At 39.7% G+C, this 20,727-nt stretch overlaps 1 protein-coding gene across 13 annotated transcripts in view; it reads left to right on the top strand.

Annotated features, from left to right (window-relative positions):
• LOC131253194 (RNA pseudouridine synthase 5) overlaps positions 1-20,727 on the top strand; it is a 101,200-nt gene that overhangs the window by 54,472 nt on the left and 26,001 nt on the right. For all 13 annotated transcript variants that reach the window (XM_058254080.1, XM_058254085.1, XM_058254082.1 and 10 more), the window contains one exon: positions 12,101-12,179. In XM_058254080.1, coding sequence (XP_058110063.1) covers positions 12,101-12,179 — 79 coding nt within the window. The remainder of the gene's footprint in view (positions 1-12,100; positions 12,180-20,727) is intronic.

Raw genomic sequence — 20,727 nt, 5'->3', positions numbered from 1 at the left:
GACGGGCTTGTAATGTTTTTGTGGTTCCATGTGGAAACCACGTTGAACATATTCTAATCATGACTTCATCACCTACAACAAACTCTTTAAACGTATGGTGTGAGTCAACAATTATTTTGTATGTTTCATTACTTATATTGATTCTTTTTCTAATCTCCACATGCAAGTTATGCATATGTCGTGTAGATGCATGTGCAGACTCTGAAGGCCTATGGAACAGTGATATGTGTATGCAATCTATAGGGGTCCAAGGCTCATTTGCTTGTCTTTCCAAATCCACTTCCTCACCAGGACTCATTTGATTGTGACGAAGGTTTGGTAGAGAAAAGCATGAATGTCCCGCACGAGTGTAAGCTCAACCGGTATGTCATTTGGAATAACAACACTAGACTCCTCCAATACCGGACTCACCTCGAGTGATAACTCTACCCTACCCTCGAGTGTAACCTCAGGTGGCATCTTTATAATAACCTTAGGTGTGACCTCACTTGCCACGTGGGCATACATTGTCAAATCAATCTCTCTTTCAGACTCTTTGGCATTAACTATAGGAAGAGACTTAAGCTAGAGTTTTGTCATATCTTCATGACCACGTTTCTTTATGTCCTCCTTATCTGGGGTGCTTTTGGGTTTGAGACGCTTCAAGACAATCCTTTTGCCTTCATATAGAAACGAACATGTATTTGAGTGACCGAATAATGATGTGTCTCTTTCATACAACCAAGTCCTGCCCAAAATGATGTGGCCTATATCCATAGGCAAAACATAAAACCATAGTGTATCTGTATAAGAACCAAACTAGATGGGAATGGGACAACACTGAGAAACCAAAATAAAAAACGCATCAACTCATGAGACTCGATAGGGTTAAGGGTAAGGAACAACTAGCATACCTAAGCGGCCCATGGTGCTAGCAAAGACCACATTGATGCAGCTGCCTCTATCAATGATCACCTTGCATTTTTTGCCACCACACTTGGCATAAGTGTGGAAAATTAAATTCCTGCATCAATCATCACTTTCTACAATCTGGCTTAAGGCGCGGTTAACAATCGCAAGTGGTACAGTCTCAACTTCTCTAATTTGATCCCCGACTTGTGATTGGACATCTTCCCCAGTGTTGGGGTTCTTCTGAAGGGGCTTCAAGCTGATTGACATGTGCATTGGTCACGGTCCATTGAGTTGTGGTGGTCCTATTGTGCGCTTCAATTGCCGTCAAACGGTTGTTGATAGCGTTAAGGGCCTCAACAATTTGTTCTAAATTCATAGTGGGATGTAGGCCAAAACCACGTCCAAAACGAGTTGGCATACATAAGGTAACTCTTAGGGGAGAACCTAGATCCCTAGGGTAATGTTATGATAAAGACAACCAACCTAGAGATCAAATTGGACACACTTGAGACACTAATCTGAAAATTCAGCAAGCTGTTAACCTAAAATACTACACTGAAAATTCAGCAGAATAGCAATCTGAGTATACCAAGCTGAAAATTCCGCAAGAGTGTGATATGAAAATTATGAACTGAAAATTCAGCAAGGTGACAACCTGAGATTACTATGCAGAAAATTCAGCAATGGTATAAGTGGAAAACGCTAACTGAATATTTAGCAATGTGGCACTCCAAACTAGAAACAAAAATCTGCAATATGATCCTAGATTCTATGTGCAATGTATGCTCTAATAACCCTAGATGTAAGTTCTACCCTAGATGTGACTCTAACTCAAGTGCACCACAAAAATCCTATGCTAAACCTATATGGATTTGATACCAAATTTGATGCGGGACATATAATTTAATGCTAGCATGTAATGTAGAGATTATGAAATAGTCTATAAAGTAATTCAATTAACAAAAGATGCTAACCCACCAAGTAATTAAGAGTAAACAATAGGAAATAAAATCTGATTTAACCTAAATCACATGCCCGCATGCTAAGAAATCGCATAAGTCAATTAAAACTAAGCCCGATGGAAGGACAGAACTTCCAATTTAGTATAGGCATGTTCCACACTCAAGGGTCTGACTTGTAGGTTTTATGATTAGGGTTAGGAAGGAGAAAATATGAAAATTGGAAAATTAGGGTTCATTGGAATTAGGGTTTTTAGAAATTGTGGAAATTAGGAAATTGGGGATCTAGGGTTTAGGGTAGGGTCATGGATGAGGAATCAAGGGGTTTTGATTGGCTAAGCAAGGGGAAATCAAAGGATTGAGTGGTTGTTTGCACAGTCAACATAGGGGCTTGCACGTGGGTCGTTAACTAGGGTTTTAGGGTCCTCGATAGTTGATTTTGATTGGGGCTGAAGTTAGATGATAAAAAGTTAAAGAAAAAGATGATTTGGATGGTCTTGGATAGGAAAGGAAGAAGAGAGAAGTTTTTGATTGGGGTTGAAGTTAGATGATAAAAAGTTAAAGAAAAGTGCTCAAAGACGAGCGTTGACACTCCTTTCGAGTTGTACAAATGGTTCGAAGGAGATCAAAGTTACATCTTACGTGGGTCCTTAGGGCATTATCCAAAAAAGAATTATATCCAAAGATCAAGAAAATTTAAAGGAGCCCACCGTAACGTTTATTTTGCATCCAATCTGATCAGATGTTTTGGATCCATGTCGTCCATCCATTTTGCCACGTCATCTATCCAAATCTCAAGTGGACCACACCATAGCAGCGGTTATAGGTAATGTTTATTTTCAATCTAACCTATTAATTGGGTCACACCGAGATGAAGGGAAAACACACATGTCACGATCTAAAACTTTTGTAGCCCCAATAAATTTTTAATGGTGGTTATTCAATTTTACTCGAGCTTTAGATGTGCCTCATTTTTGGGCCATGCCCTAAAATTATTTGGTAAATTGGATGGACGGTGTGGATTAGCACATCATCAAGGTGGGGGCTTTGACACGTGTGCTACACTTCACAATCCAAAATCTTAAAAAATTGTACACAAGACATATATTAACTTAAAATTTACAATTAAATTATGGACTGCAGAAACTCTGCCAAAATCAAATTGTTTGAATAGTTTTAATTGTTAATTTGTGGACATTTATTTTTTAAAATAGGGCCTTTTGATTTTTTCCATGATTCACTATCCAATAAATGTCCACCAATTCATGAGTAGGATAATGGCAATAAATTGCATGAATTTGAGGCTGATTTGGAGCATAAATTGGTCCTCCAAGTCGCCGTTACGCCCCCGTATCCGTATCGGTTTCGAAGGACACCATTACGCCAACCGATACCGATACGGGACACCTTGCCTTTTACAAAAAGACGCTCTTAGAGAAAATTCTCAGTATAAAGGCGCTTAATAAATTAAAAGTTGTTCCTTACTCCCTAATCTCAACACAAATATAAGGTATACCAAAAATAACAAGCATTAAACAATCTAAACAACTAAACTATTTTGTGGCCCATGGGCGTCCACAATCAAGATGTCCGATGATGATGATCCAATGGTCCGTTCATCGTGTCCACCCAATCTAATGGTTCGATGTGTCCATCAAGCTCCTATATGCAACCCATGTGCATCTTCCCAGTGTGGGATCTTCAAAGATGCATGAACATGCACGTGGGGTCTTCAACGTGGCTAGGAATGTGAATTAGGCCTAGTGGGCCCCATGTAATGGTCATCTAGCCATAAGGAGACTGGCTCAGCCCTCCTCTGGTATGGTGCTTGGATGTCCTCATCAGTAGTCTGATTTATCATACCGTTACTAGCTACACTTTGCATTTGAAGTCAGTGTTGGGAGCCAACTCATGCAAAATGTTTGAAAGCTCATCTAGAAGCAGTTTTCAAATACTGAGATATGTGTGGAATACACGCACACATGAAGAGACCTTGAATGGTTGAGAAGATCTTCAATAGCTTCTCGAGATCTACCTCGTGGAAATGTGACTCTTTCTTGAAAGGACAAAAGAAAACAGGTTGCTATAAGAAAAAAAGGAGTTTATTATAAGGATACTAAAAAAAAAAAATCAAGATTTTATGTGAAAATTGAGGCTCACATTTCCAAGGAACTCAAGGTGACATCTATTGAGGATGGATTGTTTCATGGACCTTCTACCTAGATGTTGCTCCCACTTTGAACCATGCTTTTAACTTGGGCTCCTTCTTTCACTTCCTTGTAGTTTAACTTGCTAACATTTCGCAACAAATGCTTCTCCCCTCCACACATGCGATTATTGCCCCTCCACTTTTTGAAGCCCCTAACAATACAATAGTTGGTTGTGAATTTGCCACCAATACCATTTTGTTTCTTTCTTCTTCAGTGTTTTCTTGTTTAGATAAGATAGTTGGTGGCTATTCAATTGCTACCCCTTTTCCTCCATTCAATGCAAGGAGCAAAGATTGGGGACAATTTTGTTACCTACTTCCCCTCATCCTTTCCTATACATTTGAACTCAAGGTGGGACATTTAGAAGCTCATTTCCACTCCTTTCATTATTTTGTAGGAGACCCTACTTCCCCTCTTATCCTTTTCTTCTTACATGGTATCTTATGGTATTGACTATTGAGAAATTGCAATTGCAAGCAATAGCCTTCTACTGAGAGATGCCATCTTTGCTTCCAACTCGTACTTCTTCTCCCGCTTTTATTTTTATTTATTTTTATTTTTTTGCTTTCTAACATTTTGAAGCAAGGGCTTCCTCACTCCCATGACCAAATTTGTTGTTGCCTCCCTCATACGTTTTCATATTGTAGTCAAAGTTCGAAGTATTGATATCCCTACAAGTTTCGTTGGCCAGGGATACGGAAATAATATCGATATCACCAATAATATCGCTGATAACCGGAAATGCAGGAAAACATCGGAGAAATTATAGAATTTTCAGTGAAACTTTAGGAGATGCTAAAATACACTTATTTGCATAGTTTGGAATAAAAAGTTTGCAAAGAGAGTTAGTTTCCATTTAATGGGGGCTTAAAAGCATGTGTTGTCGTAAGAAAGTCTAACCATACCATTTAACCATCCAATCATCCATCCAAACATCTGTCATATTGCAGAATATCGACAACTTATGATATTTTACCAAAAAATCATCAACAATTGGAAAGGAAACAAAAGATTGTGGTCTTGATATCGCGCATGTTGCGATAATGATAATATTGAGATATTATCAATATTAGCAATGACAAATTGAAAAATGCATACAACAATGTGCTCATAAAAAAATGAAATAGATTTTTTTTTTTAATAAATAAACTTTCTTTGATATCTCTACATTGGCGATATTTGGGTCAATGTGAGGGTGAGAATAAAGGCTGGCGGGTGAAACTGCTGGACCCTTGAAAGACACAAGATCTTCACATTATAGGCAAATTTTGGGATTGGTAAAACTGAATCCTAAGTTCTAATATGGTCTCCTACCAGACATTTTAGCAGTTTCCCTAAGCGGAGAATACCTGGCTGTAGCGGTGATCGGAGGTGGGCATTGGAGCCCAACCTTTGCAATATATGGGGGTAAAAATGGAGAGGGAAATGAAAGAGGGGCGCGGATGGGGAAATTGGGTTGCGTACTGCTTGTGACCTGACATTTGACCAAAATCACGATAAACCCTGGGCCCACCTTTAATGTATGTGGTCCATCCACGGTCTCTATTTTCCATCTTATTTTAATGGTTGAGCCCAAAATTTAATTCAAAGATCGAGTGGACCATACCATAGGAAATAGTTGGAATAATGATTTCCACCTTATCCGACACCATCCAAATAACATCTCTTATGGGATGAATACCATGAAACTTTTTAAACGTGCGTATTGGATACGGAGTCCTATGCAACGGATATTTCTTCACAGTGTACTTTTCATTCGCTCAAACATTAATCTCGTGGTTTCTTGAATTTCAGTCCACCTATTTTTATGCATTTTATGTTATGAGAGAAAAAAAGGTCATATAGTGTTATGAACATTCATTAAAAATGTGCAAATGATACTTATTTTCCCTTCATCCGGGTCTTTATGATCCAATCAATAGATTGGATAAATAGTATAGTGGGCTTTAGGAGGATTTAAATGGTGGTCTATTGTTTTCTGTGGTGTGGTGATTTATATCCCTATAATTATTTTTATTAAATCCTAAAATGGAGATGAACGGAATGAGAAACAAATATATTATGGGACATAGACCGACCATGGTGGTGTCGGGGATCTATAGGCTTCCTCACCAAATGGGGCATGATGTATGTTTTGTATCTACATCGTCCATCCATTAGGCTATAAAATTAAGGCATGAGACAAATAATGAGTAAGATCAATATTTGGAGTGGACCCCACCACGGAAAATAGTGGGGAAAGGTCCATCCATTTCTCAAAATTTACTTCTTCAGTTCTTCTTTTGCTTTTCAATGAATTGATTGTGTTTTCATACATGACTATGACATATTTATAAATATCATGCATCCAATTTAAATATAGTTGCATTAGTTCAGTTAAACATCGCATAGCTTAGGACCTTATACAACGGAAACTTATTATGTGCATATTTTTTTGGAGATGTTATGATTTAAAAGTGTGTATTAAGGGCTTTTTTAACAATCCTCAAAAGTTTCATTAAAAAATTCAACCATTTTCTCAATGTTTCCTCATGTTTCCCAAAAAGTGCGATAAACTATCTGAATCCTAAGTCATAATATGGTCACCCACAAGACATCGTAATAGGTTACCTAAGCTTCGATTGATCACTTCTGTTTGGCCGTCAGTTTGAGGGCGGTATGCCGACGAAAACTGAAGTCTCGTACCCATCATGTGCCAAAAGTATCTTCCAAAATTAACTTATGAATCTCACATCTCTATCAAACATAATGGTTTTTGGTGAACCATGCAAGCGAACCACCTCTCCGAAGAAAAGCTAGGCAATGTTGGTGGCGTCAGACGTTTTGGAAAAATGGGTCATTTTCGAGAAACAGTCCATCAACACAAAGATGGAATCGTGCTTTTTGATCGTCTTAGGCAACCCAAGCACGAAGCCCATACTAATATCTTGCCACGGAGCGTGTGGCACTGGCAAGGGCGTATATAATCCAGTGTTCTGCCTTTTCTATTTTGCCAGTTGACAAGTCCTACATTACCCGATGATTTTTGCCACGTCTCGCTTGAGGTTAAGCCAATAAATATCCTCGACAAGGGCAATAGTCTTGTCTCTACCGAAATGACCGGCTACTCCTCCAGCATGAAGCCCCCAAACTAGAAAATCCTGAAGGGAGGCGGAGGGAAATGCAAAGTTTGTCACCTTTAAATAAAACCCATCGATCAAGAGAAACCCACTATTACTCCTCGACTGGTCATCCAAAAGTGATGTGTACACTTTATCAAAATCAGGCACTCAATATACTCTCCTTTCAATTGTTCAAACCTAGTGACTTTCACGTTCATGGATTGGACTAACGCCACTCTATGACTAAGGTCATCAACATGTTTATTTTCGACTTTGGTCTTATGTTTAAAACAAAAGTATACTCCTGGAGAAACTCAACCCACTTAGCATGCCCTGGGTTTAATTTCTTTTGGGAGTTTAGGTATCGTAAGGCCTCATGGTTGGAAAACAAAACGAGCTCTTGCAGGAGTAGGTAATGTAGCCAACGTTGCAAGGATTGGATTACCGTGTAGAATTCCTTGTCATAGGTAGAGTATCGTTGCTTTGCTTCATTCAACTTCTCACAAAAATAGGCAACATTGTGCCCTTCCTAGCCAATTACTCCACCTATACTTACATTAGACGCGTCACACGCAACCTTGAACAATTTAGAAAAGTCAGGAAGGCGCATGAAATGAGCTTCAATCATTTTGCCCTTAACGTCCCTATTAAGGAATTGAGTACCATTAGGAGCTTTGGATTGACCCCCAAAATTAGGCTTACCTCCCTTGGGAGTGGCCTTGATATTGGATTCCTGCAAGTTGAATCGCGTCACAAATTGCGGTTTTAGATACTTCTCCAGCTCTTGCACCACTTGATAGGCGTGCTCTAGGGGGTTTATCTCATAAGGAATAACCTCTCGCTGAAGCTCAAGTTAGAGGCCTATCCTAAAACGGGAAAGGGTCACTAACGGGTCCCCGTGAATGGTACATCGCATCATATATTCATCAAACTTGGCGATGTAATCAACTACGAGCATTGATCCATGACAAAGGGATTACCACTAATCCAAAAGCTTTTGGCGGTAAGTGAGAGGAAGGTACTTTTCCTTTAAGTCTCTTTCATCCAAGCTCACAATGAGACCGGGTCCTCTCCAGACCTCTCCATCTTCTGCTTGACATTCATCCAAAACAACTTAGCTTGCCCCACCAACTGCTTCTTGGTGAACCTCACTCGACAGCGATCGGACATATCATACCTCTCAAAATAATGATCCATGTTCTCAAGCCAATTAAGGAAGGCCTTTTAAGCGACCATCATAACTCAGTGCCTCAACTTTCACACTTTTTATTACTCACTCATCAGGATCATTGTGGTCTTAATACTCTCCAAGGGGTGGCTAAGTACGCACCCCGCCACAACCAACACCTCATCCACAACCTCTTCCACATCCTCTAACTTGATCTCCCACTTGAGTTTGACCATCTTCCCCATCGTCGTGGTTTGCCTGGAGGGAAGTTTCCAATTGGGTTACACGAGTGTTGGTCACTGCCAGTTGGTTGTTGGTGGCTCTACTTTGGGCCTCAAGAGTTGTAAGATGGTTACTCATGGCATTGATAGCCTCAGTAAGCTGTTTTAAACTCATTGTGGGGTGTAGACCAAAACCACGACTAGTACGAGTGGGCCTAAACCGGGGATCTAATGAGGAGCCTGAGAACTAAAGACTTTAGATGCAATGTGATGAGAATGAAAAAAGTGCTAACCCTAGACATGGCAATATGAAAACCTATCCTAAATGCGATATGAAAACCTTATGCTGAACACTAGGCTCTAATATCAAAATTTGATGTAGGACGGATGGTCTAAACCTAAGATGAAGCAATAAAATCAAATAATGGATTAATTAGAGGAATTAAAGCACAAAAATAAAACTAATCTATCACAAATTTAAATAATTCAAGTATTAAATATGCTCAAGTTCGAACCAAACAACAATCCCGCAATGAGATCTTAGAAATGAATCAATTAGGACCTATGGAAGGTAGAACTTCCATCTAGCATAGGGATTAATCTTAAATGCAAAGGGAATCACCTGACTTTGTTAGGGTTTTGGTAGGTTAGGACCAATTTGGGGACTTGGAATTAGGGAGTTGGATTAGTGTTTTAGGGTTAGGGAAACTAGGATTTTAGGATTAAGGAGATTTTGGGTTAAGGTTTTAGGTTTTGGAAATTAGGGATTTAGGGATTGGAGATTTAGGATTTAGGGTTTTAGGGTCTAAGGATCAAGGAACAAAAGAGGAAAGTAAGGAGAAAAGGCCGTATGGACGAACATACGGTTGTGTCCGTATGGTCGTACAAACAAGGGGGTTTTGGTCTGTACAATTGTATGGTTTGGGTATGGTCTGGGTTTAGATGGTTTTGAGATGATGGGAATGGGATTTGGTTGGAAACAAAAGGAAAAGAAAGAAATGGAGAGAAATGGAGAGAGTGAGAAGAAGAGTAAAGTGAGGAGAATACCTTAAAGGAAGAGAATAAGAGAGATAAGTTGGAATTACTCCATGGCTTCTTACCAACTCCAATCATAGGAGGTTTTTCTTTGCTCAAGCAAAAAAAAAAAAAAAAAAAAAAGGAGAATTTTATTTCAATGCATAATAACCCCTAGGGCTTCACACGCCCACCCTTAATAGTCTTTTGGGTGCTTTTTACAAAAATACCCTTATTGCTACCCCTTATTTCAATTAAAACATAAAATAGCCTGAAATAAACGAAATAAACTAGAAAGAAAAGCTATAAAATAGAAAGAAAATATGTCCACTAATGCCTAATGTCCAAAACAGTCCATATGTCCACGATGCATCCATCATCCAATGGTCCAAAGCAGTGTTTTCAGTAGTGTTGTAGCGTACCCTACATAGCCTAGCGTAGCGAAAACGCTAAATTACGTATGCAAGTAGCATTACTCCCTGGTAGCACAAGCTACAGTGCATGTACCATAGCATAGTTTAAGCTACTTGAAATCTCTTTTTTTAAAAGTATTTTTTCTATGATAGTTTAACACCTATTTTAAAATGGTGATGACTTGTACCTATGACACGTAGCACTACATTAAACTAATCCTGACCATCCAAATTGTGGTCCATATCGAGGATAGAGCACTTAGATCAATCCAGACCATCCAAATTGTGGTATATATCATGAATTTGTGATTTTTAATAATTGAAAAAAACGAGGCCACACTTAGAAATGTCTAAAGGCAGAGAGAGAGAGAGAGAGATTTTACATGGAAATAAGTGGTTGATATAGATTCGTAGTCAAGAACTCATAAAAATTATGCATTTTGTAAATTTTATCATATTTTCTATTATTTTAGTTAAAAGATATTAAGGATTGTGTAGCTTACACTACACGTTGTAGAGTGCCAAACGCCACGCTATACGCTACTTAAAACACTGGTCCAAAGTGATCCAATGGTCCAAGTGCAAGATCCAACGAACCAATTAGTGTATCCAATGAATCCAACGGCCCTGCAACTGGGACCAAAGCTCTCATCTTCCTTTGGTATACTCTAAATGGTGCTCGGATGTCCTCATCCTTGCCCCTTTCTCCACTTTTCTCCTCCTCCCTCTTTGCTTTGTTGTCCTCTTTCTTCTCATTGGTATCTTCTTATTGTCATTACATGAACTCGGTGGAGTCAATTTCTTTCTTGGCGTTGTAGGATATCTCACTACCACTACCTACATCATTGCATTCAAAATGTGATTTTATTCTTTCATTTATGTATTAATGAGAAAACTGACCACAAGTATCTGGTAGAAGGGTACGATGGGAGTAAGGCAGTAATGCTATTATGCCTATTTCTTAAAATATATGTATGTATGTATGTAGGTACATGCATGCATGGATGTATGTATGTATGTATGCATGCATGGATGGATGGATGTATTCATGCATGCATGTTAAAGAATGACTTGTTGGTGATACCATTTGGCCTAACTAGCGCCTCTGCCACCTTTTGTACTCTAATGAATGACTTATTCCATGAGTGCTTGGACAAGTTTGTGGTGGTGTATTTTGATGATATTGGTGTGTTCAGTAACACCTTGGAAGAACATGTGCAACACCTCAAAGCTATGTTCAAAGTTCCTTAGAAGAACCAATTGTACGTGAAGAAGGAGAAATGCTCAGCTGTGCATTGGTTCTCACGAGTTCTCGTGAGAAACTTTTTTAGAACTCATCACACATGATGTGAGAAATCTGAACAGTCCATGTGATGCAACACCCCATGAAACCCCTAGGCCCAACTTTTACCTTGATCCAAAACTTCGGTGGGCCATGGCAAAAGAAAACAGTTTCCTCTCTTGATTTGCATCTCTCTTTGCTATAGCCCAAAGTTTTGGATTAGGTGAAAATTGGTCCCTGGGGGTTTCATGGAGTGCCGCATCACATGGACCGTTCGGATTTTGGGCCCACGACACGTGTGCGCAGGTGAGCATGCCTATACATAAATACACACACACACGCACGCACGCACGCACGCACAACTTCACTAACTGGTTTCAAATCCGCTCTGTTTCGAGTCAACTTGAAAAGTTTTACTACCATGTTAATAAACAAAACCCAAGAAAACATTAATGTAACTTCTAATCTCAGCGTTCTTTAAATACAGACTTTTAGGTTTTTGTACTTTCTGCTGATCATTTTTAACGGCCAAAGTACCCATAAATAGTGCTTAAAAAACTCATAACACTGCTAAGCTCATCACTGAATTTAGCACCAAAATCTGAGGAATTTTGGCCCAAAATTTTGTGTCACCTTCATTCTCGGAAGTGTGCATATGCACCTACCCACTGAAATTGGAGTGTGTGCAGAAAGAGAAATGTCCAGTTTGTAATGCATGTATTTTGTTTGCATTTTAATGTTCCAATTTCTCTTCTACAAGTTGATTTACGAATTTGTAATGGCACCTTTATCTTTGCTTTTGTGGATGAAATTTTTCAGTTTTTGGGATGTTGCTTGACAGGGGATCCTCTTTATGGTATTGATGGTCAGCCTAAAGTTGCTGAGTCTGGATGTGGAGATGACAGTTTTGCACCAGATGGGTATGGAAACTGTCATGTTTTCTTACTTGTATAGGCATGCAACATGGGAATGCATCATATTTTTTTATTTGTCTTTTAGTAATTTAAAGAGCAGATTTTGTTGTTCAACATCAGCTTTAAGGATGTTTCTTGTCCACCACTATTCTCTTGCTTAGCACATATTCAATTTGTTTCTATAAGCTAAACTTTTTTTGAGAGAGTTAAGAAGAATTTTTATTAGACAACTACCATGAGAACAAGGCAGCAAAAGAATACAAGGCAGCTGCTAAGAGAAGGAAATAGGGAGGCAGATCTCGCCTCCGAAACATTGGAGGCCCAACCAGAGAAGGAAATTTTCCTAACCACCTCCTCCTCAGACGTGCATCTATTATGAAAGCAATGCCCGTTCCTCTCCCCCCCAAATTCCTCACAAAACAGCGACCAACAGTAGCTTCCATAAAGTCTTGACATCTTTACCGGGGCCCCCTCTGTGCCAAGTCCAAAGCAAGCTGTCCACCAATTTTGGCATGACCCATACCATACTAAAAATTTCAGGAAGAAATCCCAAACCTTTCAAGTGAAAGTGCAGTGGATGAAGAGGTGATCTATTGATACTGCATTGGCCATGCACATATACAGATATTAGGGATGATCATGGATCTCTTCTGAAGATTATCAACTCTTAGCACCCTTTTCCTACCCAAAAAATCAAACAAAGGCCACCACTCTCCATGATGCCCCGTAAGTATGACCAGAAGTGGGAGGGAAAGGGAGAACCAGTTGCCAAAGATGAATCATAAAGCACGCTATAGAAAGACTACAGAGAAATGGCCGGAAGTGTGTGCGTGCCGCACCAAAGAGTCACTTTCCCCAAGAGATGGAGAGAAAAAGCTGAAGCCCGTCCAACAATGACTCTTTAACTCCAATATTTCCTCATCTAACAAATCTCTCTCTCTCTCTCTCTCTCTCTCTCTCTCTCTCTCTCTCTATATATATATATATATATATATATATATATATATATATATATTGGAAACTCAAATTCATTATGACCAACCAAAAAGAAAACGCAACACGAGAGATGATAAAAAATAATCTCGAATGAAGGAACGTAATATTGCCCACACCATCGACAAGCTAGGAGGAACCCAAACAGAACTCGAAAGGCAAAAAGACTAGGGACCTCCCCTCATGATACCCTCCCAATCACACATAATGGCAGGGAAGGAAACCCCTTTGAATTCAGGATTGTACATATCCCACTCCAAAACTACATATCTAAGCTTTCTCGTCAACAACATATGGAAGCATCTTGCAATTAATCTTCCTTTTAGCATTAAACCGACCAATCTCCCAACCCACTATGAACTCTGGAAGGGATCAAGAAATAGCCCACAACATCCTATATATATTGAAAAAGTGACTCCAAACAGTGCTTGCAACTTTGCAACAAAGGAAGAGATGATTGACCAATTCTTCCTGCCTCTAAAATCTCCCATCATATGTAAACGTTATTGTTCTCCTTCTAAAAAAAGATTCCCAAAAAAAAAAAAAAGATCGATTCCTCCACCTCCCACACACTATACACTTGTTGACTTGGGAATTGCAAGAATGCTTCTTGAGATCACCAATGGTTCGGCTTTTCTTAGTCATGGCAATCATAGAAAATGGTTGGACCCTTCAAAGGATGGAAGACTTACTATAGCAAGGGGAGAATGGCACCATCCCTAATCAGCAAGGGTCAAACGAAGGATTTGGAGGTGAACATGCCATTTCCAAATTTTCCTGTAGTCCATTGCTGGCTCGATTCAAGTCTCATAGATTTTTCTCGTGGGCCATGAGCTTGATAAAAGAAGTAATCTCATTATGATGCCAGCAAAGAATCATGTTCCACACCACAAGACCCCCACTACAATCATAACAATCCACCACCTTTGCTTCTTTGGAGAAAGAAACAAGAAAAGTATTGGAAACGATTCTTCCAAATGAACCTCATCGAGCACACATTACTCCAAAATCTCACTTTATCACCTCTTTCCACTATAAACCCAATTCCTTTGCTGAATAGATTGCCCATCTTATGATGAATGTTCTGATTCTCAATTCTCGTCGATGTGTATTCAATTAACCATGCTGATTACTTTCCAAATTTAGACCCCCAATTCCTTCGGGGTATACCTGAGAGCTACCCCCTTGGATGTGCCATACTTAACTGTGAAAAACCTTTCTCCATAATAGTTCCAACTCTTCACCAAATGTTGAAACCCCATGAGCCCAGGACTAGCAGTTCTCTCCTCTACTGTAAATATAATAATAGGACCTTTTTGTCATTGAGTCAAAATCCTGGGAGAGTTGGATACATATTATTGTCTCGTAGGAAGCTATAGATTTAACAGATAAGAGTGCTATGATGGGGCTAAACAACTGTTTCTTTCTAATGAATGTGGACAATTAACCACTTTGCTTTAAAAGCTCGAACTGTTAGAGTATGGCGAATTAATCCCTTTATCTCATAACCTAGGCCTCACATATCATGGGTTAGGACCTTGGCCGAACCCCCCTCGTGAGTCCCAAATCACATGGGTACCACCTCACACGGGCCGCCCACCCTGAGTATGTCCCTGCATCCCACAGGCTACCCCACTCGAGCCTGGTGTGAAATGCGCATTAATCACCCCCGGTGAGGAGTCTCGAACATGAGACCTCCTCCATGGGCCCCGCCCACCCTGAGTGTGCCTCTACATCCCACAGGCGACCTACTCGAGCCCGGTGTGAAATTGCCCTTGCATTAGATGCTCAAGCAATGTTCATAGATTTAGAATGTTGCCCAGACATCTCCATTTCCCAGTGACTTGTTGGTGCCTTTTATAGTTTGGAACATATTGTATCCTGAACTCATGTTATTACTGTGGTTAACCAATTTGTGCCAAAGCGTTTGGAATGTTAGCTCAATATGATAGAAAGAGAATCCATGTTCAGAATTCTTTTGTTCTAAGGAAGAATATTTTATGGTACCAGTTTACATGATGATAGTTAGGCCACCTTTCGATTACTGTGGTCAATCTTAAGAAAAAAATGAATAATGACTGTCCTCATGGTCACGTGCTGAGACAGGAATCATGGAATATGACACTTAGATCAAGGATAATTCATTTGCTGAACGGTTAAAAAAAACCTTGGATTGAAGATCTCTTGCTTGGGATTAATTTTGTGGTACTAAAACTTGCAATTCTCACCTCGAAGTGGTGCACCCATAGATTTGAACATCGGTATTGTATCAGCCAATACTATTGTATCATATACGTATCGGTTAGATAGTATACGTGATACGGGGCCGAATTGGCCCACTCCAAACATTTTGGGCTGTATCGGCTGCTGTAGGGTGTATCAGCATCCACAAGGACCTGATATGGCTATAAACGCCCAAATCTGAATTTCTTTTCTTTTCTTTTCTTTTTTTGATGTATTTCTCACCTCTTTTTTTTTGTCATTTCAACAATGTAGAAAGCTTAGAAAGTCTAGATTTAGGCTGATTTTGGAGATCAAAACATAAGATTAGGATGGGATTTGATAAATCAAGAAAATGAGAGGACCATTATGGGAAATTTTGAAAAATAAAGGGTAAACCATCCTTTTTTCCCCCATATTTTGGATGGGATATGGTAAATCGAGAAGGCGATGTTTCCTTAGAAAGGTCCGTGGGAGGAAGTGGTGTGGAAATCCAAGAGGGACGTCATCGATTGTGTTTATGGGGTTAAAAATGCTGATGTTTCCATGATGTTCTCCTTGTTTGGATTGTAATCTTTTTGGGTTGTAATTCATGTATTTTTTAAAATTTTTAATTTTTTTAAAAATGTTTTTACTCTCTTGATTCAAGTAGCTGTGCAGTAAAATTGACTGATTATCTTTTAAAAAAAATCTTTTTTCTTCTTCATGTTTTGATCTCCTTCATGTTGATTTCAATATAATGGGCCCTAATTCACTAAATCATGCTTGATTTGTGTTTAATTATGATCCATTTGGTTGATTTTTAGGAAGACAAGCTGACAAACAATGTCTTTATGAAAGAATGGTTTGATACACCACTATATACATGTTTGAATTGAAAAGGAGGAGAAGAAGAAGAAGAATAAGAAGGATGGATTCTTCAATATCTCATCTTCCCCCCTTTTTATGATATTTTTCATAATTTTACGCTTAGAAGAAGAATTTGACTGATATGGGCCATATCGTATCATTTTTCGGCCAGGCTGCTCCTAATACTAATATTTAGGTGCATGGATGCACCAGCTGTTTGTAGGGTTGATGTTAAGCGGGTAGCCGTTTGTAGAACTTTTGCCAACCTATCATGAGAATTCCTATTTCGAATGTGATTGCCAGAATACGATTTGTAATGCCAACCCTTACATCTAGGAGAAGGTTCTAATGATGACGACGATGAAGATGATGGATAAATGAATTGGTTGCCAAATGGATGTTGTGCGTGAGCAAAAGGCTAGGATCGGTGGGCCCATAGGATCTTACGGTATCTATATGGTTTTAGGGACTTTGTAAAGCCGAAGATGGACGACCTTATTCTAGCCATACACCTAACTACTACGGTAGTGGAAGGAGCGAAACAGCCCGTTGATCCAAGGTTTGGATGACCACCGATTACAATCAAAGGTTTAGATCAGATAGTAGAGTCTTAATGGCAATCAAATAATTTGTTCTCAGTTTTTCTCTCAGGTGTTTCTTGGGAAAGCCATTGCCCCAAGAGAGTTGATATAGGGGGGATTAGGAGGGGAGGTTATGATAGGGATCGGGTTTATCCTTGTCACATCCGACCTCATTTTTATCCCCTCTTGATTGATCTAAATTTCAAAAGAAAGGAACCGAAAAGGGTTTGTCCGAAGAAATGGATACTTACCCAAAAATACAGGGGAAACCATGTGAGTCCACTAGTCGTTGCTGACAAGTGGCACTCATTGGCTCATATCCAACATCTCCCACTCAATCACATTGTGGGAGGGGCACAATGTAGATTGTCCGTCTCCTCGTCTTATAACAATAAAAAACCAAAAGACCGTGATGAAAAGAATAAGAGGCGTGGGACTAGCTGGAACTATTGTCTTCTCACAGGTGTTTGGGTTGTAAATGACCACCGACTAGCACTCAATTACTCGAGCTTTGTTATGCTTATCCTAGTTTGTATGACCACATAGGATGGAGTTAACTCCCGGTATGGAGTACTCAACCAACATACACACTTATCCAACTTATTGTGTTTATTAGCCGCTTTCCTAGCATAACCACGTCTGGCCTAATCTTTGGAACCTTTGTCACCGTGCACAAAGTAACAACACTAAGTTTTTATCCTCACATGCACAAGAGGATAGTTAAGGACACAGAGTCGGCTACAGGATTGGCTACTCACACAATGCAATGATTAGGTAGAATTCATACAATTTGTAGGTAATAGGTCTGAGCATGTAGCTATAATCCATGCCGTAAAATAGACACTACAAATATTTGTCAGGTCTACAATGTACAGGTCATCACATGTGGTATGACTCATCTCATCCCCTCATGATCTAACTTTAATATCATGTCAAAATGTTCATTTAGTAGTGCAATGCAATGTGGTTATGTTATTTCGACTTTGCTAAGTCTTATCTTTAGTTTTACTACAAAAGTCCGATACAATATCTCACATTTCATATCCTCATCCTTTTTTCTTTACAACAACATTATCCCAATTGTACCTCTCTTGTACATTTAGGGTTGCGTTATCCATGGAATGGGTGACCGACTTGCCAATAAAGATGATCACAAACTCCTGGTGATAAGATTAATGCTGATGATCCACATACCTAGTAATGAATGTGTACAATACATGTGTGTTATGAACAAAGTGATAATAATTATATCACCAATAGAAGAAAAGGCAATAGTAAAAGATTCTTATCCTGGGATCATGTCTTCCATATGAGAACTTAAAGGAGAGCTCCAGGAATTGGTTTCCTCAGGTGATCTGCCAACATCTTTTTGGCGGGATGCAGCAAAGCACTACTCTCTTATATCTTATTTGATCATGAAGGTAGTGATATTTACAATTAGTATGTCGTGATTTCTAGTGGTGTTTGGGATCCTTTGTCGACATCAAGGGCCAAAGGTGTTATTTATTATCACAATTGCTTGATAAAATATCTACTTTAAGAACTTGTTAGACCTAAAAACTTGACCAATTGCAACATAACATGCATATACTCAACAACTTTTGAGATAATGCAATATATATTCGACAGCTTGATAATGAGACTATCTCATGTTATTTTGGTACTGAGTGCTTGCACCAACTGCATGGCAAGGTCTCGGCATAGCTTAGTATATATAAGGTCACTCCAATCACATAAGGTATAGTGGATGTCGCTGATTTCTCAGCCTTAGGCTGGGCACATGACTTGTTTTCCAACTAGATAATATACTTCATAGAATTTTAATAGGTTATGAGTTTTCAAACTTGAATCACACTAAGTTATTCCCAAGGACCTCTTAGATAGCTTCTAGATGATATTCATGTTTATAATAAAGTTGATCTCAATAACCCCCTAATTGTCACTAGTTAGCAAGATGTCCTCTTGATGTAGAAAACAATATTAGGATATATCTTCCACGACCGTTTTTTATGGGGACATCTTGCGTACATGCACACCCCCCTTACGCATGTACACAAGGAGGGCCCCACCTTCGATCTAGATCGATGACGGCATCCATGGAGGGCTTCCTAGTTAGAGGACTGTGTTTTGGTTCCTTGTAGTGGACCCGATCATCATGTGGATCCCATCATTGGATCTCATGATCGTGGCCCACTACCCTAGGTGACCTAGAACTTTGAGTTTTGCTTATTACTATTATTAGGAACGTCATGAATAGTTTATATTGCATTGATTAGTTGTTATTTTTTATTACTTCGTCTTTAAGTAATAGTATACGCACATGGCGCGGCTTTTGGGGTATAGGTTTTTCTTATAAATAAGCAATCCCTTGTAGGTTTTTTTTTAATTTATTTATTAAAGATGATTAATAAAATTCTGCATTTTCCTGCTTCTCTAATTCTCTAAGTTGTGGAAATCTAATTGGGTGCGAAACCGTCCCTTCTTCGAAGGGCTAACTACCGTGGTGCGAAGCCACACCCATCCCAAATTGCCCCCATTTCCTACCCTCCATATTCCTCATCTCCTACAACCATCCCCTTATCAAATCCACCCACGTTTGCAACTAATTTTTTCCCTACGGCAAATTTTTAGAATCTGGCCCTACAGAAGGGCTGAAACTTCGACGGATCACCGTGTTCAAACCGATCATCCGTTTAGCTTGAAATTTGGACTGGCCCATTCCTGGCCGACTAGGCCCTAGCTGGCCGATTCCAGATTCGTGGGCCCCACACGTGCGGGCCGCCATCCACGCACGTGTGTTGGGCCCAAGGAATTTCTGCTGACCAACATAAACGATTCAAGGAATTCAATGTAGGGGACTCTATGATGGTCCGCATCAGGCCAGACTGATACCCTTAGGGAACCGTTCGTAAATTACAAGCGCGTAGCGCTGGACCATTCAAAATTATAAAACAAAACAGTCTCAATGCGTATGTGGTAGATCTTCCACCTTCCATGGGAATTAGTTCCACATTCAATGTGGAGGATCTAGTTGCATTTCAAGAGACCACTGATACATCGTCCAGCCTATCACCTAACCATCCTGATTCCTCAGACCTTTCCCTTGATCCATGGCCCCCTCCCGACTCATCTTCCCAACCTCTACCTACCATACCTACTCTTCCCACACCCAGAGAGGAGATAGAGGATATTCTAGACCATCAGATAATATTGACGTCAGACGGCGGATTTCAAAAGTTCTTGGTCAAGTGGAAGTCACGCCCAGCTTTAGACAATACGTGGCTCACTGAGGAGGAGCTTCAGAGACTTGATCCTGACATCTTGGAGCGGTTCAGGAGTTTTATTTCGCCAGTGGCGAAATCTTCGCAACCGGGGAGAGTTGATGGGGACATCTCGCGCACACGCACGCCCCCCTTACGCACGTACGCAAGGAGGGCCCCACCTTCGATCTGGATCGATGAGGACTTCCATGGAAGGCCTCCTAGTTAAAGGACTGTGTTTTGGTTCCTTGGGGTGGACCTGATCATCATGTGGATCCCATCATTGGATCTCATGATCGTGGCCCACTACCCTATGTGACCTAGGACTTTGAGTTTTGCTTATTACCGTTATTAGGAACATCATGAACGGTTTAGATTGCATTAATTAGTTGTTATTTTTTATTACTTCGTCTTTAAGTAATATTATGTGCACATGACGTGGCTTTTGGGGTATAGGTTTTTCTTATAAATAGGCAACCCCTTGTAGGGTTTTTTTTCCATTGAAGATGATTAATAAAATTCTGCATTTTCCTGCTTCTCTAATTCTCTAAGTTATGGAAACCTAATTGGGTGCGAAACCCTCCCTTCTTCGAAGGGCTAACTACCATGGTGCGAAGCCACACCCATACCAAATCAACCTCATCTCCTACC

This window comes from Magnolia sinica, chromosome 8 (genome assembly GCF_029962835.1).
Source record: "Magnolia sinica isolate HGM2019 chromosome 8, MsV1, whole genome shotgun sequence".
In the NCBI taxonomy this organism is placed as follows: Eukaryota; Viridiplantae; Streptophyta; class Magnoliopsida; order Magnoliales; family Magnoliaceae; genus Magnolia; species Magnolia sinica.
Note: the sequence above shows the minus strand (reverse complement) of the source record. Positions and strands in the feature narration are given on the sequence as shown.